General features: G+C 34.2%; 1 protein-coding gene across 3 annotated transcripts; it reads right to left on the reverse strand.

The window, feature by feature from the left end:
- Positions 1-17,221, reverse strand: LOC147409664 (LRR receptor kinase BAK1-like). Of its 3 annotated transcripts, XM_086431315.1 has the most exons (11): positions 16,746-17,221; positions 15,446-15,565; positions 13,695-13,739; positions 10,808-10,903; positions 8,754-8,798; positions 6,357-6,401; positions 3,858-3,900; positions 3,580-3,695; positions 2,022-2,363; positions 1,547-1,941; positions 1-933 (listed from the first exon to the last, which is right to left on the reverse strand). In XM_086431315.1, exons 1-11 carry the CDS (start codon positions 17,053-17,055, stop codon positions 619-621), a joined length of 1,872 nt encoding a protein of 623 aa, XP_086287441.1. In that variant the 5' UTR covers positions 17,056-17,221; the 3' UTR covers positions 1-618. The 3 variants fall into 3 exon arrangements, with proteins under 3 accessions (XP_086287441.1, XP_086287451.1, XP_086287446.1); XM_086431325.1 differs by lacking the exon at positions 13,695-13,739 and having other exon boundaries at positions 16,746-17,220; XM_086431320.1 differs by lacking the exon at positions 6,357-6,401 and having other exon boundaries at positions 16,746-17,219.

Below are 17,221 nucleotides of genomic sequence, written 5' to 3' on the forward strand. Positions count from 1 at the left end.
ACATACTAGAATGATTCTTCTCGTCCTGACACTTATTCTCCTTGCGTGCCTTAGCAATGATCACTTCTTGCAAGGGGTACTAGAGTGGCAAGGTTCACCATGCATGGTTGGTAACGTCTCCAAACTGGGCCAAGGTCATAAAAATTAGACTTCCGAATTGCATTCGTGTTAAAGTACGATTAAGCGCATATTTTATGACCTCATAGAATCAACAAAGAAGTATTGGGTCCCAAATTCAACCAAATCCGATCACATATGAGTGTGGGATTACCTAACTTCTTTTAGTGACCAGTAGACATTCTTTATCAACTTGATTAGTGATAATCTGAGATGGTTATATAAATTTTACCTTGATAGCATTGTGAGTTGGAATTATTATTTTTTAATTTGAGAGAAAACAAGGTATTATTAACCATCTCATAAATTTTTACTATTACGGCACATCTCTGTTAAGAATACAGACCATTGCAGGAGATAAACATTACATATATTGGAGCTTTTTCTTGGCCACGCTTCTATGGACCACACAAACCTTCGTATACTAATAAGGCTGGCGACCAAAGAAACAAATACATAAATATGAAGATTAAGGGGTAAAATTTTCTTATCATGGCAATGTCATCTTGGGCCGGACAATTCAGTAGGATGGAGGTTTTGGGTGGAGTCCACAACCCATTCAGAGGTCCATTGGGGTTCGAGGTCGACCTTTTGGCGAACAACCTCTAGCTTCTCCCACTCCTCCCATTTCTCTGCCAACCCCTCACCTTCAAGCATTTTCAACACTTCTGACATCTTGGGCCGATCCGTTGGGGAGCTCTGTGTGCAGAGCAGTGCAACCTGGATCAGCTGCTCCACTTCAGCCTCAACATAATTATTTTTAAGATCTGGATCAACCATCATTTCCAACTTGTTCTCTTTCAGAAGTCCTTTCACCTGTCAAATAATACAAATGGGTCATGTCATTATTTTTTCTCTGTTTCTTGGAGACAACATTTACAGTTCTTGCTCATGATGCAATTGTACCGTTACTACCTTAAAACTAATTTAATCATCTCATATGGATACATTAGAAGATACGATTAGAAAAGAAAGAGAAGGGATAGAAATATAGAACCTTGGAATCACACCAAGAAACTCTATTAACTTTTATAATCCCCTTTCCTGATTAAAGAATATAGATTGAAAAGATCTCCCTAGTTTCAATCAAAGAGCTTGGATTGGGACCATCAAAACACAAACGATCTCATTTAAATAATAAATCCCCCAAAAAATGCCTTCTGTGTTTTGTTGTATATGTGCAACCAATAATGTGCATGTAGATGAGAATGGATTGAAAACAGGACCTTTTACGCAACCTCCCGGGTGCTACAAAACTCGAGTAGGAAAGGTGAACTGAACTAAACTATTTTGCTCAACATTAAAAGAAATTAGCTTCTGAAGACTCTGGGTAACCCTAAAGATGAGCGGAAAGAACTGACAGATAGCTACATTATATTAAATGATAAACTCATTAAAATTTATATATAGGAAGGCAGTTCATCCATACCCAGTCGAGCAACATAACATCATCGTCATTGGCAAGCCGAGCAAGATCATATGCTCTCTGTCCAGTTATAAGTTCAAGAAGCAGGATCCCATAGCCAAAAACATCAGTCTTTTCTGAAGACTTTCCAGAGGATAGATACTCAGGAGCTATATGTCCAGCCGTGCCTCGCACACCAGTGGTCACATGGGTATCCTTATAGTCCATAAGCTTAGCCAAACCAAAATCCCCAACAATTGCCTCGTAGTCCTCATCCAACAAAATATTTGCAGCTTTCACATCACGATGAACAATCTTCGGATTACAATGATCATGCATATAGGAAAGCCCTCTAGCAGAACCCAACGCAATACACCTCCGAGTTGGCCAATCAAGTGGGGGTTCCAATGGTTGACGTTCTACAAAAATGGATCAATGTAACAAAATTAGTAAGCACACACAATTAGATGACGGACCTAGAAATGCTATTGAGTAGTACCTCTCAAACATGATGCAACACTTCCATTAGCCATGTATGGGTATACAAGTAACCTTTCTGTTGGGGTTATGCAAAAACCACGTAAACGAAGTAGGTTCCGATGCACAGCCATGCTGATCATCTCTACTTCTGTCTGAAACTGCAGCTCTACTAATGGTGTACGCTTTTCTTTTAGTCGTTTTACTGCAACTAATGAACCATCAACTAGGCGTCCTTTGTATACCTTACCAAATCCACCTCTACCCACAATGTTTTTGTTGCTAAAACTATCAGTTGCAAATTGCAGTTCTTGCAGAGAAAACCTTTTAAGTTGGTCAAGATTAACTTCAGGATATTCTTCAGCTGTAAGGAGATATGAACAACATACTATACGTTTAACTTAGGGTTTTCTAGCAAAATGTGCACTAAAAATTGAAAAATTACCAAAACGGTACACTATTTATTTTAATTCCAAAAATGATAAATTACCATTTTTGTAATTAAAATATTTTATCAAAATGCTAAGTTTTTAAATGAACAGTGTTTAAGTACCAAAAATGCCATTTTAGCATCCTTTTATACAATAGTATACAATTATACATATCTACAGTTTAAGCAAACATATAGAAATATAACTATTTTTGTATAGTGATGTTTCCTTTCAAGTCTTAGATTATTTCAGCATCCACTGGCTGTATAGGAAATTTCCGACATCGATGGAGATATGAAAATCCCTAAATCATTTCCATTAGAGTTAAGGTATTGTAGAACTATAACTAAACTTATAGATCTAAACTCTAAACGTGTATATTTGTTTTAACCCTGGAATTCGTGGGTTTTCAAATCTCCATCAAAGCCGAAAATTACCTTCAAGGCCCCCGAGTGCTGAAATAAACTAAATCTTGAAAGTAGGGGCTGTTAATGGATCAGATCAGACCCAAAATCCGATCCAATAACTTCGGGTCTGGATTGATGTTTTGGATTCCATTAAAGATCCGATCCGATAAGATTTTGATATTATATCTTATTGGATTGGATCTAGATCAACCATGTTCCAATCTGATAATATGATAGAAAATCTATAAATTATATTATATATTTGTTGAGATGTATAAAGTTTATTTAGATTTTGTATATAAAATTGGGTTTGGCCTGATCAGATTGTTAATGGATCAGATCTGGATCTTAATATTGAGTTCTGATAAAACCCGATTCGATAAGAGTTCGATCTGATTCTTATCAGATCAGTCCCGCATCTGATCTGATCCTTATTGGATTGGTACCAAATCAACCTCGATCCGATTTAGACCAATCCATTAACAACCCTACTTTAAAGGAATCATTATTGTACTAAAAAAGTTATATTTCTATCTATTTACTTAAATAGTGGATACGTATAGCGTGTTATAAAAAGGATGCTAAAAGGGCATTTTTGGTATTAAAACACTGTTCATTTTAAAACTTACCATCTTGATAAAATATTTTAATTTCAAAAACGGTAAATGTGCTGTTTTGGTAATTTTTCAATTTTGCCATGCCAATTTGGTAATTTACAACACCATTTGATCATAACACTAACCTGGTACATCAAAGAAATTCCCTTGTTGTGTCCATCGACGCCACAAAGCAAAGCCAACAATGAATAAAGCAACAACACCAACCACTCCCCCGACAATGGCTCCAATACTAAAGGTGCTGCTCCCTTAAATTTAAAAATCACCTCAATATTATCTAATCCAATGTATTATTATCTTCAAAATCCCTTTAGTTAATACATTAAATTACAAAAATACCCTTAAAATACGTTTGCACATGCCACCTATTATATAGTATAAAAGAGAGGGCAAGGGTAATTACCTAGGAGTAACCGGCGTGGCTGGGGCTGCGACGGGGGTAAAATCTGAACCAAGGGAAGAGAGGGTTTAAGTACCAATGAGAAAAAAGTAGGGAATAATGATTTTTTGATGCCCCTTTGACACACGTACCCTGATGTAGCATGTGTTAGAATCATAGATTATTTTTCTCAAGATACACAACTACACATATTTATGAGATGTGCAATTGTGTATCTTGAAAGGAAAGAATCTATGGTTCTAGCCCATGCCACATCTGGTGGAGTATGTCAGAGGGGCCGTCAAAAAATCACAACTCAAAAGTAAAATGACCCATGATATCAGCTATTGAGTGTTGACTCATTTACGTCATCTCGATATGGAGAGAGAGAGAGAGAGAGCTTAAGTACCAATACAAAAAAAAATTAAAACAAGGTAAAATAACAAATGGAATCAGCTATACATTGTTGATTCATTTAAGTCAACAATATACATGGACAATAAGACAATTAGTCGTGAGATCATATTTTTATTTAGATAATAAAATTTTAAATTTATTTAAAAATCATAAATTTTTTATGAAAAGATACAAAAACCCAGTTGACTCGACTAAATTTTATTAACTTCAAAATAGAAGGCTAAGGACGATGAGAAATGAGTATTTCAATAAACTTCTATTATAGTCACTTAGAAGACCTAGGTCAAAGGGCATATCATCAAATTAAAAACCCATAATATCTAAAATATTCATCAAAACCCAGAAAGAACATTTTTTTTTTCTTATCTAAATCCCTAATTTGGAAGAAAAAAACCAAGTTATCCAAACTTTGGCTGGAAAAAAAAACAATAAGGATTCGAACGTGCACAGACCTTTCTTGCAAGGATTAACATCAGATGTGATGCCATAGTACTAGAGGTGTTCTAGGGCTTGTGTGTTTGAAGAGATTGAATCACCAAAATAAATAATTCAACCGAAAAAAGTATCTTTTTTATTTTTATTTTTTAATTATATATTAAAAATATAAAATATAAAATAAGAAGGTTAAAGTTGTAAAATAACATTGAAATATAAAAATTGTGTGACCAAGGAGAAAGTGAAATCACCAAGAGGTAAGGGCATCTTCGATGGAGATGTTAAAATCCAGAAGTTAAAGATGCCATGTAGGCACTTTTGTCAAATGTTAGCCTATTTTTAACAAGTGAAGTAACTTAACATGTCCAAGAACTCCAATGTAAACACTAGTGCACATATGTTAGCCACCTTCTTGAAACTGTTTGATTTTTTTTAAAAAATTTTAAACTAATAAAATAGACATTGTTGACTGTTTTTCAGAACTAACACATTAGCAAGCTGACACCAAACTGCTAGTCACAATTAACACACACATTAGCATCTGACAACCTTAACAAGTCCACTAACTTGTCCGTTAGAGCAATTTTGCTGGTTAAATTTTAGCTTTTGATGTTAACACGCCCACTAACTTGTCCATTGCAGATGTTCTAAGGGGGGGCTAGAAATGTAATTTTCAAATGGGGGGGGGGGGGTAAAATAACATTAGAATATTAACACTTCCCTGCTAACGGAGGTAAGTGAAATTATCATAACATTAAGAGAAATCGTTGGGTTTTTTTTTTTATATTCACAAAATGTTAAGATCTAAACCAATGCTCCAAAAATACCCAGATGTTAATGGAGTAGAAAGTTTAAGTCTTAAAGTGTGGTGATAAACTAACTATGAAAAAGACACCCAAAATTCAATCAACTGATGTGGCATGTGCAAAAGACCATAGATTTTTCCTTGAGATACATAAGGAAAATATCTATGGTTTTGTGTGCAGTTGAGTGATCTTTCTTTAGTCAGTTTATCGTTATTCATGTCCAAAACACCCAAAAAATAATAATATTATCATAATAAATAAAGTATTTATTAAAATAATTTTACCACTAACCCCTAGCTTGCCTAGCAAAAAAATATTTTTTGAATAAAAAGTCCCTGTAGTATTTACAACTTTGAGGGGAATTTAGGCTAGAAAGGTGATTTCCAAGTAGGTGTAAACCTTTACTATTAAAATAATGTTAAAGTGACCTCAAAGATTGACCTCATTCCGCACTTTCCTGACGTGGAGGTCTGGATGAACAATATATGTTTTCATCAAGATATGAGTGAAAAGTTTCTATGGGTTTGTGCACACCTCCACGCTAGAAACGTGCAAAATGAGGGCAATCTTGAAGTCACTCCAAAGCACGAACTCTTACTATTATAATGAGAGGGGCGGAGAACCACGGAGTACAAGGCGGACACCAAAATTTGGAATACCACAAATGTCTTTTCCTTTATTGTTAAGCTTAATACTATTATGGCCAATTTCATCAAAATTTAATAAAATTACCATTCCACTATTCCCTAAAATATTATATTATCTTCAAAATCCCTTTAGTTAATATTTTAAATTACAAAAATGCCCTTAAAATACATTTGCACATGCCACCTATTAGTATAAAAGAGAGGGTAAGGGTAATTACCTGGAGGAGTAACCGGCGTGGTTGCCACTATGGCTGGGGGAAAATCTGAACCAAGGGGAAGAGAGGGCTTAAGTACCAATAAGAAAAAGTAAAGAATAATGATTTTTTGATGCCCCCTCTGACACACCCTGTCGTGGCATGTGTTAGAACCATAGATTTTTCTTCGGGATACACGACTACACATATTTATGGGATGTACAATTGTGTTTCTTGAGGGGGAAAATCTATGACTCTAGCCATGCCACGTCAAGAGGTGTGTGTCAGAGGGGGCGTCAAAAATCATGACTCAAAGTAAAATGACCCATGATATTAGCTATTGAGTGTTGATTCATTTACATGATCTAGATATAGAGAGAGAGCTCAAGTACCAATAAAAAATAAAATTAAAAAAAGGTAAAATAACCCATAGTATCAACTATACATTGTTGATTCATTTAAGTCAACTAACTATATACATGGACTAGAAGAAGATTAGTCGTGAGATCATAGTTTTATTTAGATAATAAAATTTTAAATTTATTTAAAAATCATAATTTTTTTATGAATATATACAAAAACCCAGTTAACTCAACTGATTTTTATTAACTTCAAAATAAAATTCCAAGGTTGATGAGAAATGAGTATTTCAGTAAACTTCTACTATAATCACTCAGAAGACCAAGGTCAAAGGGCATATCATCAAATTCAAAACCCAGAATATCTCAAATATTCATCAAAACCCAAAAAGAACATTTTTTTTCTTATCTAAATTCCTAATTTGGGGGAAAAAACTGAGTTCTAAGGCTAAAATGAACTAATTGAGTATTCCAAAATTAACACACACATTAACATCTGACAACCTTAACAAGTCCACTAACTTGTCTGTTAGAGCAAATTTGCTGGTTAAATCTTAGCTTCTGACGTTAACACATCTACTAACTTGTCCATTGCAGATGTTCTTAGGGGGTTAGAAATGTAATTTTCAACGTAGGGGTAAAATAACATTAGAATATTAACACTTCCTTGCTAACGGAGGTAAGTGAAATTATCATAACATTAAGAGAAATCGTTGGTTGGTTTTTTTTTTTTTTTTTGATTGACAAAATGTTAAGATCTAAACCAATGCTCCAAAAATACCTAGGCGCTAATGGAGTAGAAAGTTTAAGTCTTAATCTATGAATCTGGATGGTAACAAAATATTTTTTATATTATTATTCATGAGATTGAAAGAGAGGATAAGGGTAATTAATTGACACTTGGACTATGTTTGGTGATTAAATGCAAAAATATAAAAGAAATAAAATAACATGATGAAAAATACCTAAAACCTAATCTCCATTGATTCAACTTCTCACAAAACTCAAAAGAGGTGAATATGAGAGAGCAAGATAGAGAGAGAGGGGTGGGGGGGAGAAGAAGTGGGTTTTTTGTTCAGTAGGTTGTAGTGGGTGCAATGGGTAAACACGAAAGGGTAAAAGGGTATTTTTACCTTTTCTTTTAAACAAAAATCAGTTAAAGTGGGTATAATCAGCCATTTCTGTGTGCAAATAGAGAGTCCCTATCTCAAATGATTACCAAAATGTAGAGGGGTATGTTTAAAGTGTCTTGACAAACTAACTAAGAAAAAGACACTCAAAATTCAATCAATTGATGTGGCATGTGCAAAAGACCATAGATTTTTCCTCGAGATACATAAGGAAAAATATCTATGGTTTTGTGCAGTTGAGTGGTCGTTCTTTAGCCAGTTTATCATTATTCATGTCTTTTTATTTTTTATTTTTTTTATCAATAAGATTTGTGTTAAGGGAATTCATTATTCATGTCTAAATCATGCAAAAAATAATAATATTATCATAATAAATAAAGTATTTATTAAAATAATTAAAACAATTTTACTACTAACTCCAAGCTTGCCTAGCAGAAACATAATAAAAAGGTGATTTCTAAGTAGGTGTAAATCTTTACTATTAAAATAATGTTAAAGTGACCTAAAAGATTGACCCCATTTCACACTTTCCCGATGTGGAGGTTTGTACGAACAATATATGTTTTTCATATAGATATGAGTGAAAAGTTTCTATTGTTATGTGGACACCTCCATGTTAGAAACGTGCAAAATGAGGCCAATCTTGAGGTCACTCCAGCACGAACTCTTACTATTATAATGAGAAAGGCGGGAGAACCGCGGATTACAAGTGCTTGGACACCAAAATTTGGAATACCACAAATGTCTCTTCCTTTATTGTTAAGCTTAATAATATTATGACCAATTTCATCAAAATTACTATCTCACTATTCCCTGAAATATTATATCATCTTCAAAATCCCTTTAGTTAATATTTTAAATTAAAAAAATGCCCTTAAAATACATTTAAACATGCCACCTATTAATATAAAAGAGAGGGTAAGGGTAATTACCTGGAGGAGTAACCGGTGTGGTTGGCGCTGCGACTGGGGGAACATCTGAACTAAGGGGAAGAGAGGGCTTAAGTACCAATAAGAAAAAGTAAGGAATAATAATTTTCTGACGCTCCCTCTGACACCTCCTGACGTGACATGTGTTAGAACCATTGATTTTTTTCTTCGGGATACACAACCACACATATTTATGGGATGTACAATTGTGTATCTTGAGGGAGCGTAAAAAAATCATGACTCAAAAGTAAAATGACCCATGATATCTGTTATTGAGTGTTGACTCATTTACGTGATCTAGATATAAAGAGAGAGAGAGAGCTTAAGTACCAATAAAAAATAAAATTTTAAAAAAAGATAAAATAAGCCATAGTATCAGCTATACATTGTCAATTCATTTAAGTCAACTATATACATGGACTAGAAGAAGATTAGTCGTGAGATCATATTTTTATTTAGATAATAAAATTTTAAATTTATTTAAAAATCATAATTTTTTTATGAAACGATACAAAAACCCAGTTGACTCAACTGATTTTTATTAACTTCGAAATAAAATGCAAAGGATGATGAGAAATGAGTATTCCAGTAAACTTCTACTATAGTCACTCGGAAGACCAAGGTCAAAGTGCATATCATCAAATTAAAAACCTATAATATCTCAAATATTCCTCAAAACCCAGAAAAAACATTTTTTTTTCTTATCTAAATCCCTAATTAGGAGGAAAAAACCGAGTTCTAGGGCTAAAATGAACTAACCGAGTTCTCCAAAATATGGTGGAAAAAAGAAAAAAACAATAAGCATTCGAACAAGCACAGGCCTTTCTTGCAAGGATTAACATTAGATGTGATGCTGTAGTAATAGGGGAGGTCTAGGGCTTGCGTGTTTCAAGAGATTGAATCACCAAAATAAATTATTCTACCTCAGAATTTATCTTTTTTATTTTTATTTTTTAATTTTTTAATAAAAATATAAAATATAAAATAACATTGAAATGTTAAAATTGTGTTTGACAAAAAGTAAAATCATCTAGAGGTAAGGGCATCTCCGAGGGAGAAGTTAAAATCCACAAGTTAAAGATAACATGAAGTCACTTTTGTCAAATGTTGGCCCATTTTTAACAAGTGAAGTAACTTAAAATGTCCAAGAACTCCAACGTAAACACTAGTGCACACATGTTAACCACCTTTTTGTAATTATTGATTTTTTTTTTTTTTTTTAATTTTAAACAAATAAAATAGACATTGTTGACTATTGTTTTCAAAACCAACACATTAGTAAGCTGACGCCAAACTGCTAGCCACAATTAACACACACATTAGCATCTGACAACCTTAACAAGTCCACTAACTTGTTCGTTAGAGCAAATTTGCTGGTTAAATTTTAGCTTGTGACATTAACACGTCCACCAACTTATCCATTGCAGATGTTCTAAGGGGGTTAGAAATGTAATTTTCAACATGGGGGTAAAACAACATTAGAATATTAACACTTCCCTGCTTACGGAGGTAAGTGAAATTATCATAACATTAAGAAATCATTTGTTTTTTTTTTTTTTTTGATTGACAAAATGTTAAGATCTAAACCAATGCTCCAAAAATACCCAGGCGCTAATGGAGTAGAAAGTTTAAGTCTTAATCTACGAATCTGGATGGTAACAGAATATTTTTTATATTATTATTCATGATGTTGGGTTATGTCTTCTATTCTTGTATATGGAGATTGTCGTGGATTCAAACCGGATCTTTTGATGATCCGTTAACGACCTGCATGACCTGTTTAACCTCTTTGTAACCCTAAGTATATAAAGGGTAAGAGATGAAACCCGAAAGGGTTGTAAGAGACATACGAGAGACATAGAGAAATTGTAACCTAGTTCTTCTTTGGTTAATATAGTGAAATCGTTGTTTTTCGCCTGTGCATGTAAGTAGATGTTTTAACCGAACCACGTATATCTTGTGTCGTGTGATATTCTTGTGTTCTTGTTTGATTTATACTTTAGATCATAGGGTTTAGTCTAACACAAGAGATGGAAAGAGAGGATAAGGGTAATTACCTGACACTTGGGGTTTGCTTGGCCTTGGGACAGGGGGTGGTGAGGCTAAATATAAATGGGAGTGGATCTTCAGTAGCGCTCTTTTCCTGTAGTGACCTGTAACGTATTTAAACAGTTAAGAGAGTGCCACGTCAACCAGTAACTCAAACAACACCGTTTAACATTGTTTGAAAATTGGAGGTTCACCACCAACCACTCCCCCAACAATGGCTCCAGTACTAAAGGCACTATTCCCTTTAATTTAAAAAGCAACCTTGTTTGAATTGCAATCAACACAATAATATCTGAACCAATAAATTATTTCGACTTTTGAGGTATTCCAAAACCTAAAATTTATGTTAATGCCGCCCATAACAACTCTCTGAATGACTGAAGTCTACCAAAGAGAGTTAAGGGCAAGTTTTACGAGATGTGCAACAAACATATATCCGCCCATTCCAAAGCAAAACAAATGCAACTACCAAGTCCTGGGTTGGCTGATGTGCTAAGTGCTCATGTAAGCATGATTCCAGAGGACAAAGACAAGTAAGAAAGCACAATAATACCAAATATCAGCTTAAACTTCTTTGGTAAATTTTTTTTCACTCAATTTCAACCTTAAGATTTCATTTCCTTGAACATTAAAACATCAAATCTAAGATAGGAATTTTTAGGTATTCCAAAACCTAAAATTTATGTTAATGCCGCCCATAACAACTCTCTGAATGACTGAAGTCTACCAAAGAGAGTTAAGGGAAAGTATTACAAGATGTGCAGCAAACATATATCCGCACATTCCAAAGCAAAACAAATGCAACTACCAAGTCCTGGGTTGGTTGATGTACTAAATGCTCATGTAAGTAGGATTCCAGAGGACAAAAGGCAAGTAAGAAAGCACAATAATACCAAATATCAGCTTAAACTTCTTTGGTAAATTTTTTTTTCACTCAATTTCAACCTTAAGATTTCATTTCCTTGAACATTAAAACATCAAATTTAAGATAGGAATTTTTAAAAGTATGTAATATCTTGAAAAATAATTGAGTATAAATATAATATTATATTTATATGTATATATGCATGCTTGGTTAAATATAATTGATAACATATAAAACTCTATTTTATCCTTTTCTGCACTTATAATCTTTTTTTTTTTTTTTTTTCTCTAGAGGAAAAATGGTAATTTCACTTAGGGGTATGTTGATTATTTTGATTATTTTAGAAAATGTTAGAAATAGGATGAATTTTGTTCAAGATGGCTTGGAGAGATTCCCTGATTCCAAATGATGAAATCAAATTTAAAATAAGAGTTTTAGACCCTCAGAAACGTCATTCCATTGGGATAATTGGAATTTTCAGGAATCCAAACTTCAAAGTTTATCAATCCAAACATGGTAGAGAGAAATTGAGTTTCTCTTCTCTCCACTTCTCTCGATCCAAACATAGCATAAGTGAACAACCCAGAAATAACAAAACAAGACAAAAAAAAATCTTATATAATTCTAATAGTCGTGCTGGGGTGGCACCAAGGGGGACCCGGGTGACATACCACTAGGTCATTGTGTCACCCCTGTGTCCCCATTTGTGGCACTCCGGCATTAGCGTAATTATAGATCCCTAAAGTCAAATTAACCGAGTTCTCAAGAATTTGGGAGGGAGAAAAAAAAGACAAAGAGGGATTGAAAGTAAACAGACCTATCGTGCAAGGGTTAACATTTGAAGTAAAGCCACAATAGCTGGGAAGCTGTAGAGCTTGCGTGATGTTGAAGCCAAAAAGAGGTTGTAATAAAGTTGGGTTGTTGCAGAGTATGCAGAGGCAGTCGAGTTGGTTCTGTATCATTTCACGTAGAGGCCGGCAGCATGACTCAGGTGGTGGTTTTGTCGAGTTTAGGTAACTCGTGCAAGGGACCAACTTCGACTGTTAAGCGCTTGCAACAACCCATCTCTCTCTCTGCAGTAACTCTCTGACTTCACTTTTTTTTAAAAACAAAAATCAGTTAAAGTGGGTACAATCAGCCATTTCTGTTTGTGCAAATAGAGCGTCCCTATCTCAAATGATTACCAAAATGTGGAGGGGTATGTCTCAAGTGTCGTGATAAACTAACTAAGAAAAAGACACTCAAAATTCAATCAACTGATGTGGCATGTGCAAAAGACCATAGATTTTCCTCGAGATACATAACGAAAATATCTATGGTTTTGTGCAGTTGAGTGGTCTTTCTGTGGTCAGTTTATCATTATTCATGTCTAAATCACCCAAAAAATAATAATATTATCATAATAAATAAAAGTATTTATTAAAATAATTAAAACAATTTTAACACTAACCCCTAGCTTGCCTAGCAAAAAAATAATAAAAAATATTTCTTGAATAAAAGTCGCTGTAGTATTGACAACTTTGAGGGGAATTTAAGTTAAAAAGGCAATTTCTAAGTAGGTGTAAATCTTTACTATTAAAATAATGTTAAAGTGACCTCAAAGATTGACCTCATTTCGCACTTTCCCAACGTGGAGGTCTGTACGAACAATATATGTTTTTCCTCAAGATATGAGTGAAAAGTTTCTATGGTTTTGTGCACACCTCCACGCCAGAAACGTGTGAAATGAGGCCAATCTTAAGGTCACTCCAGCACGAACTCTTACAATTATAATAAGAGTGGCGGAGAACTGAGGAGTACAAGTGCTTGGACACCAAAATTTGGAATACCACAAATGTCTTTTCCTTTATTGTTAAGCTTAATACTATTATGGCTACTTTTGTCAAAATTTAATAAAATTACTATAACACTATTCCCTGAAATATTATATTATCTTCAAAATCCCTTTAGTTAATATTTTAAATTACAAAAATGCCCTTAAAATATGTTTGCACACCTATTAGTATAAAAGAGAGGATAAGGGTAATTACTTGGAGGAGTAACCGGCGTGGTTGGCGCTGTGACTGGGGGAAAATCTGAACCAAGGGGAAGAGAGGGCTTAAGTACCTATAAGAAAAAGTAAAGAATAATGATTTTCTGACGCCCCCTCTGACACACCCTGACATGGCATGTGTTAGAACCATAGATTTTTTTCTTCGGAATACACAACTTCACATATTTATGGGATGTACAATTGTGTATCTTGAGGGGAAAAATCTATGGTTCTAGCCATGCCACGTCAGGAGGCGTGTGACAAAGGGGGCATAAAAATAGCATGCCTCAAAAGTAAAATGACCGATGATATCAACTATCGAGTGTTGACTCATCTACGTGATCTAGATATATATATAGAGAGAGAGAGAGAAAGAGCTTAAGTATCAATAAAAAATAAAATTAAAAAAAGGTAAAATAACCCATGGTATCAGCTGTACATTGTTGATCCATTTAAGTCAACTATATACATGGACTAGAAGAAGATTAATCGTGAGATCATATTTTTATTTAGATCATAAAATTTTTAATTTATTTAAAAATCATAATTTTTTTTATGAAAAGATACAAAAACCAAGTTGACTCAACTGATTTTTATTAACTTTGAAATAAAATTCTAAAGACGATGAGAAATGAGTATTTCAGTAAACTTATACTATAATCACTCAGAAGACCAAGGTCAAAGTGCATATCATGAATGTCTCAATATTCATCAAAACCCAGAAAGAACATTTTTTTTCTTATCTAAATCCCTAATATGGGGGAAAAACCAAGTTCTAGGGCTAAAATGAACGAACCGAGCTCTCCAAAATTTGGTGGAAAAAAGATTTAAAAAAAAACAATAAGCATTCGAACGGGCACAAGCCTTTCTTGCAAGGATTAACATCCAATGTGATGCCCCAATACTAGGGGAGTTCTAGGGCTTGTGTGTTTCAAGAGATTATCACCAAAAGAAATTATTCTACCTAAGAATTTATCTTTTTTATTTTTATTTTTATTATTATAATAAAAATATAAAATATAAAATAACATTGAAATGTTAAAATTGTGTGTGACAGAAAGTGAAATCACCTAGAGATAAAGGCATCTCCAAGGGAGATGTTAAATCCCACAAGTTAAAGATGCCATGAAGGCACTTTGTCAGATGTTAGCCCATTTTTAACAAGAGAAGTAACTTAACATGTTCAAGAACTCCAACGTAAATACTAGTGCACACATGTTAGCCACCTTTTTGTAATTGTTGATTTTTTTTAAATTTTAAACTAATAAAATAGTCATTGTCGACTATTGTTTTCAAAACTAACACATTAGCAAGCTTATGCCAAACTGCTAGCCACAATTAACACACACATTAGCTTTTGACAACCTTGACAAGTCCACTAACTTGTCTGTTACAACAAATTTGCTGGTTAAATTTTAGCTATTGACGTTAACACGTCTGCTAACTTGTCCATTGCAGATGTACTTAGGGGGTTAGAAATGTAATTTTCAACATGGGGGTAAAATAACATTAGAATATTAACATTTCCCCGCTAACAGATGTAAGAGAAATTATCATAACATTAAGAGAAACTGTTGGTTTTTTTTCTTTTTTTGATTGACAAAATGTTAAGATCTAAACCAATGCTCCAAAAGTACCCAGGAGCTAATGGAGTAGAAAGTTTAAGTCTTAATCTAAGAATCTGGATGGTAACATAATATTTTTTATATTATTATTCATGAGATTGAAAGAGATGATAAGGACAATTACCTGACACTTGGGCTATGCTTGGACTTGGGCTTGGGCTTGGGCTTAGTCTTGGGATTGGGGGCGGTGAGGCTAAATATAAACGGGAGTGGATCCTTTGTAGCGTTCTTTTCCTGTAGTGCCCTGTTACATATTTAAACAGTTAAGAGAGTGCCACGTCAACCAGTAACTCAAACAACACCGTTTAACATTGTTTGAAAATTGGAGGTTCACCACCAGCCACTTCCCCAGCAATGGCCCCAGTACTAAAGGCACTATTCCCTTCAATTTAAAAAGCAACCTTGTTTGAATTGCAATCAACACAATAATATCTGAACCAATAAATTATTTCGACTTTTGAGGTTTTCCAATACCTAAAATTTATGTTAATGCCGCCCATTTCAACTCTCTGAATGACTGAAGTCTACCAAAGAGAGTTAAGGGCAAGTATTACGAGATATGCAGCAAACAGATATCAGCACATTCCAAAGCAAAACAAATGCAACTACCAAGTCCTGGGTTGGCTGATGTGCTAAATGCTCATAGAAGCATGATTCATAGGAATTAGACCAGAGGACAAAGACAAGTAAGAAAGCACAATACTACCAAATATCAGCTTAAACTTCTTGGGTAAATTTTTTTTCGCTTCAACCTTAAGATTTCATTTCCTTGAACATTAAAACATCAAATTTAAGATAGGAATTTTTAGAAGTATGTAATATCTTGAAAAATAATTGAGTATAAATATAATATTATATTTATATGTATATATGCAGGCTTGGTTAAATATAATTGATAACATATAAAACTCTATTTTATCCTTTTCTATAATTATAAAAAAAAATTTCTAGATGTAAAATGGTTATTTCACTCAGGGGTATTGATTATTTTGATTATTTTAGAAAATGTTAGAAAAATGATGAATTTTGTTCAAGACTGTGTTTGGAGAGATTCCCTGATTCCAAATGATGAAATCAAACTTAAAATAAGAGTTTTAGACCATCAGGGACGTCATTTCCATTGGGATAATTGGAATTTTCAGGCATCCAGACTTCAAAGTTTGTCAATCCAAACATAGCATAAGTGAACAACGCAGAAATAACAACAACAAAACAAAAAGAAATTCTTATATAATTCTAAGAGTCGTGCTGGGGTGACAAAGGGGGACCCGGGTGACATACCACCACGTCATTGTGTCACCCCTGTGTCCCCATTTGTGGCACTCCAGCATTAGTGTAATTCTAAATCCCTAAAGTCAAATTAACCGAGTTCTCAAGAATTTGGGATGGGGGAAAAAAAAAAGAGGGATTGAAAGTAAACAGACCTATCGTGCAAGGGTTAACATATGAAGTAAAGCCGCAATAATTGGGAAGCTGTAGGGCTTGCGTGATGTTGAAGCCAAGAAGATGTTGTAATAAAGTTGGGTTGTTGCAGAGTCTGCAGAGGCAGTCGAGCTGGTTCTGTATCGTTTCACGTAGAGCCTGGCAGCAAGACTCGGGTGGTGGTTTCGTCGAGTTTAGGTAACTCGTGCAAGGGACCAACTTCGACGCACAGTCTGGCACCTGTGCACTTGTTTCCACCGCCATCACCACCACCGCCATCACCACAACTGTTAAGCTCTTGCAGCAACCCATCTCTCTCTCTCTGCTGTGTCTCTCTCACTTCACTTATTTTTTTTTTTTAAGATTTCAAGTCTTACTACATTTTCTCTCCCCTTAAGGGCCATGGTTGAAGACTTAAAAGTATTTTAGGAAGAAATTTCCTTCTCCATTCCCCCGACTTTTAAATCATAGATTCATA

Source organism: Akebia trifoliata, chromosome 2 (assembly GCF_017979445.1).
Source record: "Akebia trifoliata isolate Shusen 1 chromosome 2, ASM1797944v1, whole genome shotgun sequence".
NCBI classification, from domain to species: Eukaryota; Viridiplantae; Streptophyta; class Magnoliopsida; order Ranunculales; family Lardizabalaceae; genus Akebia; species Akebia trifoliata.

Excerpts from the sequence above, each read along its gene's own strand:
- LOC147409664 (XM_086431315.1), bottom strand. The coding sequence starts at position 17,055 with ATGGGTTGCTGCAAGAGCTTAACAGTTGTGGTGATGGCGGTGGTGGTG. Across the intron at positions 8,799-10,807 it reads AAGCAAACCCCAAGTGTCAG|ATGTTCCCCCAGTCGCAGCG; the intron begins GTAATTACCCTT and ends CCCTTAGTTCAG. Across the intron at positions 3,696-3,857 it reads GCCACGCCGGTTACTCCTAG|CACCTTTAGTATTGGAGCCA; the intron begins GTAATTACCCTT and ends TTAAGGGAGCAG.